Source organism: Leopardus geoffroyi, chromosome B2 (assembly GCF_018350155.1).
Source record: "Leopardus geoffroyi isolate Oge1 chromosome B2, O.geoffroyi_Oge1_pat1.0, whole genome shotgun sequence".
NCBI classification, from domain to species: Eukaryota; Metazoa; Chordata; class Mammalia; order Carnivora; family Felidae; genus Leopardus; species Leopardus geoffroyi.
The window spans coordinates 105,497,289-105,518,776 of record NC_059332.1 but is presented as its reverse complement, the minus strand read 5'-3'; the positions used below and the strand labels follow the sequence as shown (position 1 = coordinate 105,518,776).

Genomic DNA, 21,488 nt, shown 5'->3' with positions numbered 1-21,488 from the left:
AGTGACTGGCCAGTATCCGACCCCTAGTTTTACCGAATGAAATGATGGAAAAAAAAAATCAAACAGGTCGAAAGTACCTGATTCTATAAATGTAAAAAACCTCACCGTATACAATAAGGTAATTTTTTTTCATTAAAATGTTTATTCCACTTTTCTTTTATAAAATAGTATGTTCTGCTTTGTCTCTTTACATTAATTCCATGGCATAATTGTGTTCCTATTTTCAAAATACCCACAATGATTTGCATTAACTTTACTTGGTGAAAAATGCATGAAGCAGTATATGAAAATTCTGCTGAAGAGTGTATGTTTAAAAGGGCATTCTCATTTAAAGAGCTATTTCAAATTAGAAACTATCAATTACTAAGCATTGCCTATTTAATAACTAATGTGTAAGTACCTAAATAGGACTTGAATAAATTAAAACTGAAAGACAATATGTAAATTAGAATAAAATTTATTTAATGGTGGTAAAGGAGAACTGAATGTGTTACAGAGTTTAAGTTCCTATCTTCAAAAAAGACTGCCCCAGATGTAATCTTGACATCACATCTTTTTTTTGGTATGTCACCATTCTCCAAAAGACAGACAGACAGACACAGACACATGTAGTTACTAATCCGGGAAATGTTTCCTTCCATTCTCATAATCTAGATCTTCAATCTACTAAAAAAGGCCCTCCCATTTCTAACCAATCCCCTTCTAACCTGTTTATAATCAATCACTCTCTCCCTGATAGTTCCTCTTCCAGTCAACCTTACTGTCTCTTAAACACAACTCACACATCTACTTCTGTACCTATGGTCATATAAATCTCTTCTGGTTTACTTAAATTCTTCTCCATCTTTAAAATACAATTTGATTACAACTCCGTTATGGAATCTACAAAGATTTCTCAGCACAGTGATCTCTTCTTAAAATTTTTATCGCATTTACTGACCAATCAGCTCTCATCAAACATATAGTAAACTTGGGCAATTTACTTTGTTTTAATATGTATTTTCTCCTCAATTTTATCATAAATCCCTCAAGAGCCTACCTTCTATCTTATACTTCTTTACATCAATATATATCTAGGATAGTGCTTTCACACAGAGGTATTTGAGGTTAATCACTTATTACCAAGAATATGCTTATTACCATTACATTGTAGATGTCTATATAGTTGTGGCAATGCTAAAGTCTTGATTAATATGTAACCAAGTAGTATGAAACTAGGTAAATTTCTTAAAATCCATTATGTTAACAATTTAAAGTCTGAACTCACCTGTGTTTGAATATCATCACCAGTCACAATATTACCAACTGCTCTTAATGCAGGTGATACAACTTTATAATCATTGTGCCTAAAAATAATAAAAATACCAACTTACATGATATATGAGTTAAAATTTACCCAAAAAATGCAAAAATAGTACAAAAATACCTGTATACTCTTTACCCAGAAATCCCATTCAAGTTTCACTAGTTACCCCAGTAACACCTTTGTAATAAAGAATCTAATCCAGGATTATGTATTACACCCAGCTGTCATGTCTCTAGTCTCTTTCAATACAAAAAAGTTCCTATTTTTTTCTTTATGATCTTGACATTTTTGATGATCATAAGCCAGTTATCTGTTTTTCCTCCAATGTATCCTCATGATTAAGACACAAATCACCTACTTTTAGCTGGGATATCACAAATGCTATAGTCTTTTCATTACATAGTATAGCATCTGACACCTGTTTTTTCTAGAATAGTGGTGCAGAACTCCAGTCAATTAGGATGATGTTTGTCAGATTTCTCCTCGTTAACATTACTGTTTTTCCCTTTATAATTAATATTTTGGAGAGGATATATTTTTATACTATGTAAAATCCCATTCCTTATCCCACTTTTACCGCTACTTTCACCATTTCTTGATGTGTATTGTTTGAATTATTATTCATATTGTTGCCAATGATGATTTTCTAATACCATTATTTCAACTGTATGTCTTTTCTACCTTATCTATTGATCTACCTACTTATTTTAGTATGGACTCATGGACTCCTATTTTATTCAATACGTTAGTTTGGTTCTTGTTAATGAAGAATAGTAAAAACCAAGATTTCATGTGTTCAGCTTTTCAATATAGATGTATCTCTACTCTCAGGCTCTTTAAGAGGATAAACACACACACACACACACACACACACACACACACACACACACACACATATTTATTTCTACATCTATCTCTTTATGTTAAAAGCCATGAGTTCACATTCAAATCTCCAGTTCTAATCTAATACCACAAGATTATTCTGGCTTTCCTCCCTTCCATATTTGTATTTCCATTCTCTTAGAATAAGAAACTGGCTTCTTTTATCATAATCTCCCCACACATGACCAATCTTCTGATCTGGCTAGGCTGTTATCCATCATTTGTTGGCTCCAAACCTTGCTCCAGCCTGCCTGCTCTTCTGGTCTAATGGGTGCCACCCTCAAGCTTGAGCCCTGATACCCCCATTAGATGTTGTCCTCAGACTGAAGCCACAACGCCTTATCAGACCTTTCTTCTTTGTATTGTCTGCCTTATTTGTTTTTTTGACAAAAGGAAGGAATATAGTAAATCTTTTTTTAAAAAAAGGATACAGAAACCATCTTGAAAATTATATATATACATACATATATATGTGTATATATATATGTATATATATATATATATATATATATATATATTTTTTTTTTTTTTTTTTTTTTTTTAGAGCAAGAGAGGAAGCAAGGGAGGGGCAGAGGAAGAGAGAGAAAGAATCCTAAGCAGGCTCCAAACTCAGCACAGTGCCCAACAAAGGGCTTGATCCCACAACCCTGGGATAATGATCAGAGCTGAAATCAAGAGTCAGATGCTCAACCAATTGAGCCACCCAGCCACTCCAAGAAACTATCTTTTTAAAACAAGTTGTCTTACAAGTTTTTAACTTCTTTTATAGAAAATATATTCTTTTTATTTTTTTTTTATTTTTTTTTTTTAAATTTTTTTTTTTTAACGTTTATTTATTTTTGGGACAGAGAGAGACAGAGCATGAACGGGGGAGGGGCAGAGAGAGAGGGAGACACAGAATCGGAAACAGGCTCCAGGCTCTGAGCCATCAGCCCAGAGCCTGACGCGGGGCTCAAACTCACGGACCGTGAGATCGTGACCTGGCTGAAGTCGGACGCTTAACCGACTGCGCCACCCAGGCGCCCCAAAAATATATTCTTTTTAAAGAAGGTAGCAATAACAGCCCAGCAAGAGAAATACTAACACAAGTGAAATACTAAATGTTTTCATTACATGGACTTTTACATAAGTTAGCTATTGTAATGAACAATTAACTAGATTACAGGTTCTGTAAGAACAAGTACTGTGTTCTATACTTCATTAACAATATCTTGTACAACACTAGAGGCAATAGGAATTCCATATATACCTGCTGAATTAAATCCCTCCCACTCATAAAGAGATTAAAATTAATGAAATATATTAATGAAATGATTAGTTCCAACTAGAGGATATGAGATGCAAATTTAAGCATTATAGCTTTTCAGCATTATAGCTGTTCTGAAAAGTGGGGTTGATGGCTTTTTAATCCTTCCTGAAGATGGTGACTCTTGAGATATTTACAAGGCCATTATTCTAACTGCTAGACTTAATACATAATCATACAATTATTTATCATAAATTATAGTTACATCAAAAGTTCCACCAATCTTCGACAGACTCCAGAATCAATGACTGCTTGAATTTTATCATTGGGTCCATCAGAGAGATAAGAAAGGGCCCAGCACACATCTGCTAATACATCTGGGTCACTGCTAAACAATAATCGTGACAAGACATTTAAGCAAGGTGAAACCTGGAAGAAAAGAAAAGAGCCAATATTTAACAATTTTCTCTAAGACCAAGTTTCCTTAGGCAAATGCAGAAACTCATTTTAAAACAAAAATTTAATAATACAAAAAAGTACCAGCGAAATTAACACATTCTATTATTTTAAAATTATGATCAGATATATGAACATATAATTATTTCCAATTAATCTTAAATAAGATATGTGGTAATTTAAAGTTTTTTAGGGTAATGAAATACATATTTGAGATGCTCTATGTTTAAATCATACATATACACACCCAAAAAAGGCATATCAAAACAGAGGGAAGTAAAAATGTTGAAAGTGTCTAATATAATAATCATGGAATATCATACAACATAAATGAATCTCAACCTGCTCATCATATATACGTTATTGGAAATAAACCTAATAACAGTTGAGGATTAAAGGTATAGAAAATACAAAAAGAAATCTGAAAGGTTTTTAAATGGAAGTCACTACTAAACTCTACTTCTTAATGTAATGAAACCCTGAATCTTCCACACACACACACACACACACACACACACCAGAGACTTAAGCCCTCTAGCATTAATATTCCAACTAATTAGCTGTGCAATGAGCACATCACTTCATCTCTGAAACTCAGTTTCCAATTCTGTGAAACAAAGGCTGAATTAGATAAATTTATGATCTTTCCTTTCTTAGGTCAGACAGACCTAGATTCATTAGCTGTGTGACCATGGGCAAATTACCTAACATCTCTGAAACCCATTTTCTTCATTTATAAAATAGGAATTAACACAGTCCTGTTAAATTATAAGAACACACATAGCATCTTAGAATAGTGCTGGCATATAGTAAGCACTGAGACTGAGATGTTGGTTGGCTCTTTTTATTGCCATGATCAATATTGATTCTATATTCCTTAAAGTTTTTTTATTTATTATTTTTTTTTTCAACGTTTATTTATTTTTGGGACAGAGAGAGACAGAGCATGAACGGGGGAGGGGCAGAGAGAGAGGGAGACACAGAATCGGAAACAGGCTCCAGGCTCTGAGCCATCAGCCCAGAGCCCGACGCGGGGCTCGAACTCACGGACCGCGAGATCGTGACCTGGCTGAAGTCGGACGCCCAACCGACTGCGCCACCCAGGCGCCCCAAAGTTTTTTTTTTTAAATGTTTGTTTATTTTTGAGGGAGAAGGAGAGAGAGAGCATGCATGTACACACACACATAAACACACACACAGGGGCGGGGCAGAGAGAGGGAGAAAGAATCCTAAGCAGGCTCCAGGCTGTCACGGCGGAGACCCGATGCAGGGCTCTAACTCATGAACCGTGAGATCATGACCCGAGCTGAAATCAAGAGTCAGACACTTAACCAACTGAGCCACCAGGCGTCCTTGAAGGTTTTTTTTTTTTTTTTTTTTTTTTTTTTTTAATCAGCATCCTAAAGTATCCCTTCTATCTCAGAAAAGGGCTGTATGCTAAATTTAGATATGCTACAAAAAAAAAGAGTAATGATAGCTTTTTCATGCTTAGTATTTTATTTTTATTTAAAAATTTTTTTTAAATGTTTACTTATTTTTTGAGAGAGAGAGAGAGAGAGAGAGAGCGCAGGGGAAAGACAGAGAGAGAGGAGACACAAAATCCGAAGCAGGCTCCAGGCTCCAGTTGTCAGCACAGAGCCCGAGACACGGAGCTCGAACTCATGGACCGTGAGATCATGACCTAAGCTGAAGTCAAACGCTTAACCAACTGAGCCACCCAGATGCCCCTCATGCTCTAGTATTTTAGATGAATATTCTCTTTACCTCAATTTTAAAGACTGCCAGGACATAAACTATAACCTTCTAAAAATACTTATCAATTTTCTCTGCTGGGCCGTCTCCTGTAAGGATGACCCTAGGGCCCGGAACAAGAAATAGTTTCTTTACAAAATAGATGTGTTTGGGGCGCCTGGGTGGCACAGTCGGTTAGGCGTCCGACTTCAGCCAGGTCACGATCTTGCGGTCCGTGAGTTCGAGCCCCGCATCGGGCTCTGGGCTGATGGCTCAGAGCCTGGAGCCTGTTTCCGATTCTGTGTCTCCCTCTCTCTCTGCCCCTCCCCCGTTCATGCTCTGTCTCTCTCTGTCCCCCCAAAAAAAATAAATAAAAACGTTGAAAAAAAAAATTAAAAAAAAAAAACAAAATAGATGTGTTTGTTAGTAAAACAAATCTGCACAACTGGATCCTTCCTGAACAATCATGCCTTCACCCTTGCCAACCACCTTCTCTTCCTTGAACAGAGAAATGTGTAAATTATTTTTAAAGCAAATATAAATTTTTGAGTTAAAAAATTCAGCATAGCTAATCCATAACTTTGTACTGACTTAAAAAACAGTGAAGTACTACATATTTTTAAAGGAAGCAAAATAAAAATATTTCTGATTCACTGTCTTCTCAGAACAAGGAAAAGAAGAAAGAGAAATACAAATTCTATCTCTGAGGAGTGCAGTGGACATCAGTAATCCTGCCCGTAATATATTGGGGACACGATTATAAATGAGGAGGGAAAGGTGGCACCTCAATGCCTGGAGAGGTAGCTACCAATAAGAAGGAAGCTTAAAAAAAAAAAGAAGAAGAAAAAGAAAGCTAATTTATCATCCAACTATCATCCCAAAGATCTCAAGAATCAGAGGTACCAGGTATCACAGGAAACACAGAAGAGGAACAGTGTTAAAACAGAAAGAGCTTAAAAATCTAAATGGGAAACAGGTTAGACTCTGGGTCCCTACCACATAGGTAGGTGTCTAATATTCTCAATGCTACCAAAGACTAGAGGTTTATTTTAAGGAGAAGCTGAACAACAAAAAGTGAACTACAGAAACCGAACTTTGGGGTATCAGGCATGGACAAGGTTGAAATAAAGCACAGGATCAGAAATTCCAGAGTAAAAGTTTACATACTGACTGAAGAAATCCTCTAGCCCTCTTCCAATACCCAATTCTCACATCTCCAGTAGTATTATCTATATACCACACCTCAACCCAATCTATTTACTTTCCAGCAGGAGACTGGAAAATCGTCTCTGGAGACAGTATGATCTCAGAAAGCATACTGAAATTTGGAGTTCCTCAGAGAAAACATGGTTTTGCTGTCCAATTACTCTGTAATGAAGTCCATGAAATGATGAGTCTAAACACCCACCTATCTACCCATTTTCCATTTAGCTTTTACTGCCTGCTTCCTGAGTATGTCCAGAGTACCCAAGACCACCAGTTAAATGAGGAGATCCCCCAGTAAAAATGAGACTAAGACAAACAAACCATAAACAAAACAAAAACATACAAAAAAACAGAGACACCAGAAAAAAAAAAAGCTCAAAAAAACCGTAAATCCTCACAGATGCATAATTTGCTAGGTCCATAAAAGAAGCTTATAGAAGAAGTCTATATAAAAATGAGCAGAAAACAAAACCAAAAAAATCTTGAAAATATAAAATATGATTGTAAAAATAAAAATTTCAAAAAAAGTCAACGATACAGGAAAAATCTCTCATAGAAAAATCACAGAAAATGTACGCAACAAAAGTCTTAAGCCCTTTTAACGTGAATTACACTATAAGCTTGGGATATATAAGTAAACAAGAAGAGACAAAGATTCCTAACTCTAAGGAGTTTATATTTTAATGGAAGATTTTTTTAAATTAATATATGTAAAAAATTTTAAAAACACATACTATGTTAAAGGATGCTGAGGAAAAAAATTAGATTAAAATGTGGAAGTCAGTGGCTGGAGGCAGTGACAGATTACATTATTATATACAGTAATCAGAGTAGAGCTCATGGAAAAGGTGATTTATAAGCAAGCATTTAAGGAAGAAAAGGGAATTAGGTACATATTAAGCAGATACTAAGCATTAAGTTGTAGGCCAATGGTTCTCAAAGTGTGGTCCATGGACCCCTGGAGGATTCCTGAAACTTTCAGGGGGCTCTTTAATGCCAAAACCATTCTCATAATTATTCTAACACATAATGGGTCTTTTTCACTTTGTTGACATTTGTACTAAAGCTACAAAAGCAATGGTGGGTAAAACTATCAGTACTTCAGTATAAATCAAGGCAGTAGTACCAAAATGTACCACTGATCTTTGAATTTTTTACCTCCACATACTTAGAAGGGGAGAGAACCCCAGTTTCATTTAAGAATTAACTTGTAGAAACAGTAAAAACTACTAATTTTATTAAATCTCAACTCTTGAATACATGTTTTTTTGAATACATTATAAGATGAAATGGGAAATATGCACATACACATATATATATATACATATAAAATATATTTTAAGGGGCACCTGGATGGCTCAGTAGGTTAAGCAGCTGACTCTTGATTTAAGCTCAGGTCATGATCTCATGGTTCATGAGTTTGAGCCGCTTGGGATTCTGTCTCTCCCTCTCTGCCCCTATCCCATTTGTGCACTCTCTTTCCTTCTCTCTCTCAAAAATAAATAAATATATATTTTAAAAAATAGCCCAACACTGTTACTAATAAGGAAAAAGAAAAAATCAAACAGCATTTTAAACTAATTATATATTTACAACTATCTCATAATTATTATTTAAAAATATACACATACAGATGCACACTATTTTAAAAGCAGAGGAAGGCAACAAAACCCCAAACGCTTAAAAGGAATGTATTTTAAAGAAAGAAATTTAAAATGAAAAGCAATTCATAAACCAAAGTTCACGGAGTAAAATCTCAATTAAAATAGCATTTTTAAGAGGTAAAATAGATTACTATGATTGCTAAAACCATAAATATAATTAGCAAGCAAATTCTACATGCAAGTCTAAACATATAAATAGCTGGTGAAAGATTCACCACCATCAGTTGAATGGACCCTTATCATCTCCTTAGATAAAATATGAACATTTTCTTTCCTTCCAATTCTATAATGATCATGCCAAATAATCAGCTTTTTTATATAGGTTTTTTTTTAAGGCTGTTTGAGGGGTACTTGTGTACCACATAATATTCTTTTCCTTGTATTATACACAGTCCAAATACTCATTTCTTCTTTCACTATTAAAGTGAAAATTATAAAAAATCCTTTTATACTGAATAAGACCATTGTTGCAACATTGTTTTATAATGTTTTATATGCTTCCTCGAGGAGCTGTGGTACAACTTATGCAAAACTTTTCGAATATATGTATCTATTAAACCAAATTTCTGATGAAAATAATAATTTTGTTCCTCCTTTTAGCATACTTTACAATGCTTTAAACTAGCTCTTTAGTCATATTATGCACTTGTCAACAAACATGGAATAGAATAATCATAGATGGTAGTATAAGAATTTTATGAACTATGATTGAACCCATAACATGCTATGGGGTGTGGAGAAAGATCAACAGAATCATGGTACCAATGAGATTTTAAAGTCGTGTTGGCAGTTCACATGAAATGTGGCCAAATCATCCATTTTTAAAACTGGAACGGTTAAAGCATAAATGAGAAGGCATACTAATTCATGCATATTTTTGAATACGGAATTTATTATTTTTTGCCCCCAGAAACGTTATCACTAAATCCACACCAGATTTTGAGCTCTTGTTCCTCTTTAATTAACACTGAATTCAGAAGAAGTATAATGATAGCCCAGAAATTTACCTACATTCTATTTTTTTAACAGCATCTTATTGGTAAGACAATAGAACTAGATTGGGAATTTATTAATAATCTACTCTTTTAGCAGAATATGAGGAGGTGGGGAAAAAGATATTCTAAACAGATAAAAAGTACACTGGGAAAGCAGAAGCCACCATGGACTAATTACTTTTCAGATTTTACAACTAAGAGTAGACCTGGATGAATTACCTTTACCTTTTTAGGGGCTTCAATTTCCTATAAATGAAAAGAACTAGACTAGTGGATTTCTAAAATCAACATTAACGTACATAAACATCAAGTGACAAAGTGACAATGGTTGCTGAGGGGCAATTATGAGGTAAAGTAAGAGCAGAAGGGAAACTTCTTTTCCACTGTATATCTCAATATTGTCTGGTCAATAAAGAAAATAATTACCAAAAAAAAGGCATAATGTTTCCTTCAATCTCTAAAAATCTATTATAAGGAGATTTAAACATTTATATAGATAGATTCCTTAATTTGTATATTTTATTCATACCTTACTAAAGTTTGGAGGAGGGTTTTTCCCTCTACATAAATTTGAGAGGGCCCATACAGCATTTCTGGTTGTTGTTAGTCTGTTTGAATTTGTTAACAACCTGCCAAAAAAAAAAAAAAAAAGAAAGAAAGAAAGAAAGAAAAAAAAGAAAAGAAAATTGTCACTTTACATTCATTTTTTCTCTTTAACTATTTTGTATCATAAAGTATAAAAATCGCAATATATTTCATAAGGTAGTCAAACCCAAGTGGTAAACTAGGAAAGGGGAATTTTAAAAATAATTATATCCCCAGAAATAAAAATATATATCACCACTTTACTTTTAAAAATTGGAATCTATGATCTGAATAGATTTTTACAAGACATAAAACATGTCAAAATAAAGGGTGTCATGGAAAACTGACTCATTTCTACATACTTTAAAAAGAGTATTAGATTACTTTTTTTTTTACCATGAAAATAATACATTATACTTTTAGGAAGCAAGGTATGTACACAGGGTCAAATCAAATGCAGATCAGCTACTGAGAAGAGATGTTTTGTTCTGAATAGATTGTCTCTCAGTATATTTGATCTGCAACCTGCCACAGCTATACAGAAACTAGGTTTAAAAAAAAAAAACCTCTATTCTGTAGTGACATGAGCAAAAATGGTAGAGAAGGTAACTTTTGCAGCTTGTCCCCCACTAGAAAAAAATATATAAACAACAACAAAAAAATCTGCAAACTTTGTCAGAATCAACTTTATCAGAACTCTTGAAGACAGGGGCACCTGGGTGGCTAAGTCACTTAAGCATCCAACTCTTGGGGTTTCCGCTCAGGTCATGAACTCACAATCAGTGAGATGGAGCCTAACCCCTAGTGGGCATTGCAGTGCTGAGCCTGCTTGGGATTCTCTCTCCCTCTCTGCCCCTCCCCCATTTGCAAGCACTCTCTCTCAAAATAAACATTAAAAAAAAAAAAAGAAATCCCAAATACAAAATCTAACAGCACACCTAAAGGAAATAGAAGCAAAACAGCAAAGACACTCCAAACCCAGCACAAGAAGAGAAACACTCAAGATCAGAGCAGAAATAAACAATATAGAATCTAAAAAAACTGTAGAGCAGATCAATGAAACCAAGAGTTGGTTTTTTGAAAAAATAAACAAAATTGATAAACCTCTAGCCAGGCTTCTCAAAAAGAAAAGGGAGATGACCCAAATAGATAAAATCATGAATGAAAATGGAATTATTACAACCAATCCCTCAGAAATACAAGCAATTATCAGGGAATACTATGAAAAATTATATGCCAACAAACTGGACAACCTGGAAGAAATGGACAAATTCCTAAGCACCCACAAACTTCCAAAACTCAAACGGGAAGAAATAGAAAATTTGAATAGACCCATAACCAGTGAGGAAATTGAATCAGTTATTAAAAATCTCCCAACAAATAAGAGTCCAGGACCAGATGGCTTCCCTGGGGAATTCTACCAGACATTTAAAGCAGAGATAACACCTATCCTTCTCAAACTGTTCCAAAAAATAGAAAGGGAAGGAAAACTTCCAGACTCATTCTATGAAGCCAGCATTACTTTGATTCCCAAACCAGACAGAGACCCAGAAAAAAAAAGAGAACTATAAGCCAATATCCCTGATGAATATGGATGCAAAAATTCTCAACGAGATACTAGCAAATTGAATTCAACAGCACATAAAATTATTCACCATGATCAAGTGGGATTCATTCCTGGGCTGCAGGGCTGGTTCAACATTCGTAAATCAATCAACGTGATACATCACATTAATAAGATAAGAACCATATGATCCTGTCAATCGAGGCAGAAAAGCTTTTGACAAAATTCAGCATCCTTTCTTAATAAAAACCCTCGAGAAAGTCAGGATAGAAGAAACACACTTAAACATCATAAAAGCCATTTATGAAAAGCCCACAGCTAATATCATCCTCAATGGGGAAAAACTGAGAGCTTTCCTCCTGAGATCAGGAACACGACAGGGATGCCCACTCTCACTGCTGTTGTTTAACATAGTGTTGGAAGTTCTAGCATCAGCAATCAGACAACAAAAGGAAATCAAAGGCATCAAAATTGGCAAAGATGAAGTCAACCTTTCACTTTTTGCAGGTGACATGATACTATATGTGGAAAACCCGACAGATTCCACCAAAAGTCTGCTAGAACAGATACATGAATTCAGCAAAGTCGCAGGATACAAAATTAATGTACAGAAATCAGTTGCATTCTTATACACTAATAATGAAGCAACAGAAAGACAAATAAAGAAACTGATCCCATTCACAATTGCACCTAGAAGCATAAAATATCTAGGAATAAACCTAACCAAAGATGTACAAGATTTGTATGCTGAAAACTATAGAAAGCTTATGAAGGAAATTGAAGAAGATATAAAGAAATGGGAAAAACATTCCGTGCTCATGGATTGGAAGAATAAATGTTGTCAAAGTGTCAATACTACCCAAAGCTATCTACACATTCAATGCAATCCCAATCAAAATTGCACCAGCATTCTTCTCGAAGCTAGAACAAGCAATCCCAAAATTTGTATGGAACCACAAAAGGCCCCAAATAGCCAAAGTAATTTTGAAGAAGACCAAAGCAGGAAGCATCACAATCCCAGACTTTAGCCTCTACTACAAAGCTGTAATCATCAAGACAGCATGGTACTGGCACAAAAACAGACACATAGACCAATGGAATAGAATTGGACCCACAAATGTATGGCAAACTAATGTTTAACAAAGCAGGAAAGAGTATCCAATGGAAAAAAGACAGTCTCTTTAACAAATGGTGCTGGGAGAACTGGACAGCAACATGCAGACGAATGAAACTAGACCACTTTCTTACACCATTCACAAAAATAAACTCAAAATGGATGAAGGACCTGAATTTGAGACAGGAAACCATCAAAACCCTAGGGGAGAAAGCAGGAAAAAACCTCCTTGACCTCAGCCGCAGCAATTTACTTGACACATCTCCAAAGGCAAGGGAATTAAAAGCAAAAATGAACTACTGGGACCTCGTGAAGATAAAAAGCTTCTGCACTGCAAAGGAAACAATCAACAAAACTAAAAGGCAACCGACAGAATGGGAAAAGATATTTGCAAATGACATATCAGACAAAGGGCTAGTATCCAAAAATCTATAAAGAGCTCACCAAACTCCATACCCGAAAAACAAATAATCCAGTGAAGAAATGGGCAGAAGACATGAATAGACACTTCTCTAAAGAAGACATCCAGATGGCCAACAGGCACATGAAAAGATGCTCAACGTCACTCCTCATCAGGGAAATACAAATCAAAACCACACTCAGATATCACCTCACGCCAGTCAGAGTGGCTAAAATGAACAAATCAGGAGACTATAGATGCTAGAGAGGATGTGGAGAAACAGGAACCCTCTTGCACTGTTGGTGGGAATGAAAACTGGTGCAGCCACTCTGGAAACAGTGTGGATATTCCTCAAAAATTAAAAATAGATCCATCTTATGACTGCTAGGAATTTACCCAAGGGATACTGCTAGGAATTTATAGGAGTGCTGATGCATAGGGGCACTTGTACCCCAATGTTTACAGCAGCACTCTCAACAATAGCCAAATTATGGAAAGAGCCTAAATGTCCATCAACTGATGAATGGATAAAGAAATTGTGGTTTACATATATAATGGAATACTACTTGGCAATGAGAAAGAATGAAATCTGGCCTTTTGTAGCAACGTGGATGCAACTGGAGAGTGTTATGCTAAGTGAAATAAGTCATACAGAGAAAGACAGATACCGTATGTTTTCACTCTTATGTGGATCCTGAGAAACTTAACAGAAGACCATGGGGGAGGGGAAGGGAAAAAAAAGTTAGAGAGGGAAGGAGGCAAACCATAAGACACTCTTAAAAACTGAGAATAAACTGAGGGTTGATGTGGGGTGGGAGGGAGGGGAAAGTGGGTGATGGGCATTGAGGAGGGCACCTGTTGGGATGAGCACTGGGTGTTGTATGGAAACCAATTTGACAATAAATTTCATATTTAAAAAAAAAGAACTCTTGAAAACAGTCAAAAGTTTACAAAGAAAACTTTTAAATAGGTAAGGGCTAAAATGTGGTGGGCTTTAAACAGCATAATTTACCCTTGCCCAACTCCCTCCCCACTCTGGCAGCAGTCTTTCTTACATTTTTTTTTAATGTTTATTTATTTTTGAGAGAGACAGAGACAGAGTTGAGCAGGGGAGGGGCAGAGAGAAAGGGAGAAAGAATCCGGAGCAGCCTCCAGGCTCTGAGCAAGCTGTCAGCACAGAGCCTGAGGTGGGGCTCAAACCCACAAACTGACAGATCATGACCTGAGCTGAAGTCAGAGGCTTCAGCTGAGCCAACTGAGCCACCCAGGCACTCCCTGGCAACAGTCTTGAAGAAGAAAGCTAGAGCTCCCACTGTGAGTTCCTGGTTCTAAAAATAGAGCTAAAGAGACGTGTTTCCGAGAAATTGTGTCTGTCCGTTTTGATCTGTGTGAGTGCTGGCTGCAGGACTGATGCAGGGGGCTTGACTTTGTTTTGTCTAACTAGGAACTCCTCATTAAGACCAGCAGCTAAATTCTCATCAAAATCCATGGAGGACAGAAGGCAATGAGATTTATATTTAATCTGCTGAAAAAAAAAAAAAAAAAAAAAAAAAAATCTGTCAACTAAGAATTCTATATCCTGCAAGAATTCTATATCATGTAAAACTATCCTTCAAAAGAATCAAAGAGTAAAAGATTCCCTGTACAACAAAAGCTGAGAAAATTCATCTCTAGTAGATTTGCTTTACAAAAGTAACTAAAACTGAAAGCACAGTAAACAGTAACTCAAAACCAGAAGAAAAAAAACACTGCTAAAAATAACTATATAGGTTAATATAAAAGGTAGTAGTTTTGATTTGTAATTTTTCTTTTTTTTCTATAGGATTTAAAAAATAAATAAAGTAATAATTATAAGTCGATGTTAACTGGCATACAATGTACAATGTTATTTTTGACAATAGCAGCTTAAAGGAGGTAGGACAGTAATATACAGGAGCAAAGTTTTTTCATAAGATTGAGATTAAATTGGTATTAATTTAAACAAGGTTATTGTAAGTTTAAGATGTTAACTGTACTCCCTGGATTAATCATTAAGAAAATAACTAGGAAATATACAGAAAAGGAGATGAGAAAGGAATCAATACCATATCTTACCACAAAAAATCAAACACAAAAGAAGGCAATAAGGAATTGAGAAGCAAAAAAGATATAAAACATACAGAACACAATAAAATGGCAGAAGTCCTTCCTTGTCAGTATTTATGCTGATTACAAATGGATTAAAGCCTTCAATAGGAAGGCAGTGACTGGCAGAATACATTTTTAAAAAATCCAAAAATAAACAAGGAACAATCTATAAGCCATCTATAATAAACTTTACAAGATACTCACTTTAGATTTAAAGGCACAAAGAGGCTGAAAGTGAAAGGATGGAATCAGATAAATACTAATTATACTAGTATCAGATAAACAGACTTCAAGTTAAAAGTTATTTTAAGGTGGGGTACCTGGGTGGCTCAGTTGGTTAAGCCACTGACTCTTGATTTCAGCTCAGATCATGATCCTATGGTTCATGGGTTCGAGCCCCAAGTCTGGCTCTGCACTGACAATGTGGGGCCTGCTTGGGATTCTCTCCTTCTCTGTGCCCCTCCCCCCTGCTCGCTCACTCTCGCTCTTAAAATAAACTTAAAAAAAAGTTATTTTAAGAGACAAACACGAATACTATTTATTGATAAAAAAAATCAATCCATAATGAAGGTATAACACTTAAAAGTTATAAAACCTAACAACACAGCAAAGTATACACAGCAAAAATGGTTACACCTGAAGGAAGAAATACACAGTTGAACAATCATAGTTAGAAACTTCAATACACTGTTTTCAGTAATGGATAGAACACCTAGATAGATAATCAGCAAAAAAACAGAGAACTTCAACAAGACTATAAACCAACTAAATATAAAAGATACCTATACAACATTCAACTCAGTAACAGCAGAATATATATTCTTCTCAAGTGCACATTAAACATTCCTCAGGATATACTGTATGTTAAATCACAAAGCACTACCAATGAACAAGTCAAAAAAGAAATCCAGGAACAAATTTCATCTAAATACCATCAAAAAAATAATAAAATACTTAGGAATAAATTTAATCAGTTCTGTACCCTGAAAACAGATTCATATGCAATTGCAAGGAACCCTCTATAGCTAAAACAACCTTAACCAAAAAAAGAAAATTGAAGGACTCACGTGTTCTCGTTTCAAAATCTACCACAAAGGTACTGAAATCAAAACAGTATGGTACTGGCATAAGGACAGATGTATATATCAATGGAACAGAATTAAGAATCCAGAAATTAACCCACACATGTATAGTCAACTCATTTACAACAAAGGTGTCAAGACTGTTCAATGGGGAAAGAATATTTTGTTCAACAAATCATGCTGGGATAAGTGAATGCCCAAATGCAACTCACATCATATAAAAAAAAAATAACTCAAAATGGATCAAAGGTGTAAATATAAGACTGTAAGATTCTTAGAAGAGAACATAATGGCAAATATTCACAACCTTAAATTTGGCAATGGTTTCTTACATACGACACCAAATGCATAAGCAACAAAAGGAAAAAACAGATACATTGGATTTCATCAATTTAAAAAACTTTTGTGAATCAACGGACACTATCAAGAGAGTAAAGACAACCCAGAGAACGCAAAACAAAACAAAACAAAACAAACTGTAAATCATTTACCTGATAAGAATCTATTCAGAATATATGAAGAAATCTTTTTTTTTAATGTTTATTTTTGAGAGAGAGAGACAGAGTGCGAGCAGGGGAGGGGCAGGGAGAGAGGGAGACACAGAATCCGAAGCAGGCTCTAGGCTCTGAGCTGTCATCACAGAGCCTGATGCGGGGCTCGAACTCATGAACCGTGATATCATGACCTGAGCCTAAGTTGGACACAACTGACTGAACCACCCAGGCACCCCTATGAAGAATTCTTGTAACACAACAAAGAGACAAATAACTAAATTTAAAAAAATATTCAAAAGACTTAATAAACATTCTCCAAAGAAAATATACATATGGCCAACAAACCTATGAAAAGATGTTCAATGCAAATCAAAGCAAAATGAGATACCGCCTTACAGCCTTAAATCAGAATCAGAATAACAGATAACAAGTGCTGATAAGAATATGGAAAACCTGAAACTCTCATACATTGCTGGTGGGAATGTAAAATGGTACTGCTGCTATGGAAAACAGTTTGGTGATTCTTAAACAGTTAAAGATAGAATTACCATACAACCCAGCAATTCTATTCATAGGTATATACCTAAAAAGAATGGATGTTCATAGGAATACTATATAATCAAAAGGTGGGGGGGAAAAACCCCAAATGACCATCAACTGATGAATAAGGGAACAAAATACAATAGAATATTATTCAGCCACAAAAATAATGAAGTACTGATACATGCTATAATATGGATGAACCTTGAAAACAATATGCTAAGTGAAAGAAGCCAGATACAAAAGGTCACACAACGTATGATAGAATTTTTATGAAATATCCAGAATAGCCAAATCCACAGAAACAGCGGATTAGTGATTTCCCAGAGCTGAGGCTGTGAGGAAATAGGATATGACAGCTTAATGGGTAATGCAGTTTCTGCTTGGGGTGTTAAAAGTTCTGGAATTAAATAATTGTGATAGGTACAAAACACTGCTTAATGCCAGTGAGCTGTATATTTTAAAACAGTCAAAATGGTAAATTTTGTCATATTATCTTTTATCATATATAAAAACAAAATCTGTTCTACATGTCTTCCTACAGTCTTTGAAACCTCCTAAAATCGTAACACATTTAGAAATAAAATAATTATATTCACATTTTATATCAGGGATTGAGAAACTTTTTAAATAAATATTTTAGGCTTTGCACACCTTTCTGTGTAGTAACTATTCAACTGTGCTGACGTACCATGAAAGCAACCATAGATATTAAGTAAGCAAATGGGAATGACTATGTTAGAATAAAATTTAATTTACAAAACAGGAAGCAGGCCAGATTTGGCCTGAGGACTGCAGTTGTCCAAGCTCTGTTGTATACTACTCTTCTTTAACTATATTAATGGGGTTATTATATAAATTAAAGTTGAACTAAATTAAAACAACAAATGTGTCAGTATATGAAGTCTATAGTAGTAAAAGTTTACATTTACCGAGAGGTTTATGTTTACTGAAAAGTTATATTTACTGATATCAAATGAAGTAAAGTAAAACAAATTAAAACTCAAACAGAATTGATAAAACCATTAACAGAAGTTTTACATTTACTTATCAACTAAAATGTGAACTTCAATGTGAACAACAGATAATCCATAATCTTTTTTAAGCTAATAACTTTCATCCTTTGGCCCAACTAAAGTGTATGCATCTGGTAGCTAAGTTGACATAATTTCTTTTTCACTATCTTTCTCAATTTTTTAATGAAACTGAAACTTACTTTTTAAGCCTATTCTTTTTCTGAAATTTATTATGTTTATAACTATTTAGCTGGGTGCTTTTGTTCTCCTTTAGAGCTTTATTTTTTTGTTTTGTTTTGTTTCTTCGGTCATGATTAAAATTTCCTTAAACATTTAAAGGAATCAGAATTAAGAAATGCTTACATATTATTTCATAAACCATTACCAACTTGAAATACTAACAAATAAGAAAATGAGACAGCAAAAGTAAAAAGAAACAAAGTGCTCAATTAATCTACAAACCCTATAATCAGGCCAGAAAAATCTCAAATTGAAAATTTAAGAGATACTTTTAACAGTATAAAATTCAAAATAACTCTGATATTGAACTCTAAATCAGTATTTTATTTTACAGCTCAGCTAAATTCTCCAACACTTTGGAACATTAACTTTGAACAAGCCCAAAGTTAATGACATAGCAAGTGGTTCAGTGGCCTGTACATACTAAATATTCAATGTTATTGAGTGAAATGCGGAGAAATCACTCTATTCATGGAAAGTTACTCTCTCTAAAAGAATAAAATATCTTTTGCAAACTAGTATCTAAAGTTTATTCTTCCTATTCAATTTTTCAGCTTGGAGAGAATGACTAATAGCACAGAAATGACAAAATTTTTCCTTTCAACCATCTCAACTAGTTTTTTTCTTTTTCACTACTTGCCAGTGGCAATTAGCCTAAAAAAAGATCTTTTTAGTGATAGGTAGCCAGGATGAATAAAGGAATTTAACTTTCAAATAATTTTATGAAATTTCTGTAAAGGATTTAGAATAATTGCTTTTTAAAAAAAAACATGTAATGTATTTGAAAAAGAAACCACTAGATAAATCGTTTAAGTAAAATTCTGACTCTGAAAGAAAAATCTCTTATGATCTTTGTTCTCTGAACATTTCAAAATCAAATATAAAAACCTGATATCCTAAATACATCATCTGTTCATGCACTAAAGATTCCATGCTTTAGCAAAACTTAACTTTTTATTGTAGTGCAACTACTTATATCCTCATTTTATAGAATTATTTCAGCACAGTAAGCATGAAGCACACAATGAACACTGTTAAGTATTGCTTAAGAAAAAATAAAGATGGATACGATAAAAGTAGAAACATTTTTAATCTACTTTCAAGCTATTACTCTTGGTACAGCTAAACAGAAACCAAATTTAAAAGCATCATGGAAGAACGTAATTGTGTATACAGAAATATACTGCAGAATATAATTTTTTCCCCAAAACTAGTATTCATTTGTGATAAAGTACTTACTCTAAAAGAGGTGGAAGTATTTCACAATTCAAAACAAAATCTCTGCATTCAGCATTGTCACCAGCAATATTGCCAAGTGCCCAAACAGCCTTAGAAAAATGAGAAAGAGATATCCTGTTACAACAGTATCTTAAATAAGATGCTTTCTCTTACAAATAAGATTTTAGTACAGAATGAACAAAGTAATAGCTTCCAAGATGTTTAAAAAAACAAAACATTCTAGATGGACAGTAAGAAAAGTTTAAAAGTGCCATTTACTAATATTTTTAGTCAAACTCAAGGATTGGGCATTAAACAATTTTTTCATTACATACTGGTGAAATGTTTATTCTGTTCAACAAAGAGACTGTCTACTCCGAATCTACATGGGTTCAGATAAGATATATTAATTTAGTGAATTATTTAATTACTTATACTAGAAGTTTGCTCTTATGCCAAGGAATCCACTCACTGGGAAGGGACTGATTTGTAAAAAAAAAAGGGAAGGAGACACAAAACACAGAAAAGTGAGGTAAAGCTAATATAAGAATTGGCTTGGGATTGATCTTTGAAAATAAGTTTAGAATTAGTCCAGGTTCATCATAATTTTTTTAAATAATTGGAAATAAAGATTCACTTATTAAACTTCAATTAAATGATAAATTCTACAAATACAAATCATTTCATTATATTCTTATTCAAATTTTTCAAGTAAGTACACAAGTAGACATAAGTTACATTTTTCAATTGACAAAGTTTTAACATTTAAAACATGAGTTAATATTTTTAACATCAACTCTAGACCTAAGTTTATTTTCTATTTTTTTTTTAATTTTTTTTTAACGTTTATTTATTTTTGAGACAGAGACAGCATGAATGGGGGAGGGTCAGAGAGGGAGGGAGACACAGAATCTGAAACAGGCTCCAGGCTCTGAGCGGTCAGCACAGAGCCCGACGCGGGGCTCGAACTCATGGACCGCGAGATCATGACCTGAGCCGAAGTCCGATGCTTAACCGACTGAGCCACCCGGGCGCCCCTATTTTCTATTTTTTAAAGAAAAACCTTCTATAAGGGGCACTGGGTGGCTCAATCGGTTAAGTGTCCAACTCTTGATCTTGGCTCAGGTCATGATCTCATGGCTCATGAGTTCAACCCCTGCGTTGGGGCTCTGTGTTGGCATTGCAGAGCCTGCTTGGGATTCTCTCTCTCTCCCTCTCCCTCTAACCCTCCCCATCTGTCTCACTCTGAAAATAAATAAAATAAACTTAAAAAAAAAAAGAAAGATCTTTTATGAGATAGGTGCTTTAACCAAGTAAGCCATATATAGCTACCTTAAGAAAACTCTTTTAAATTAATGATATTTTTCACCCTGTGGAATCGATATCCTATTGGTGGGGAAATCAATACATATAACTTTTTTGGAGGTCAACTTTGAAATATGTAATAAGAACTTAAAATTTTTTCTTTTACCATAATTAAGTCATTTTTCCTAATGAAATAATCAAGAGACAGATAAAGATTGATATATAATGTTCCTCACATATCAGTAACATTAATAAGCTAGAAATAACACGATGTATAATATAACTGAGGAATAGATAACAAATTATGGTATATATCT

At 34.4% G+C, this 21,488-nt stretch overlaps 1 protein-coding gene across 3 annotated transcripts in view; it reads right to left on the bottom strand.

The window, feature by feature from the left end:
* The window catches only part of KPNA5 (karyopherin subunit alpha 5), a 49,754-nt gene that overhangs the window by 16,947 nt on the left and 11,319 nt on the right, over positions 1–21,488 (bottom strand). For all 3 annotated transcript variants that reach the window (XM_045499375.1, XM_045499377.1, XM_045499376.1), the window contains exons 7-10: positions 19,888–19,976; positions 10,016–10,115; positions 3,700–3,863; positions 1,268–1,346 (exon numbers count right to left, since the gene is read on the bottom strand). In XM_045499375.1, the coding sequence (XP_045355331.1) occupies positions 1,268–1,346; positions 3,700–3,863; positions 10,016–10,115; positions 19,888–19,976 (432 nt within the window). The remainder of the gene's footprint in view (positions 1–1,267; positions 1,347–3,699; positions 3,864–10,015; positions 10,116–19,887; positions 19,977–21,488) is intronic.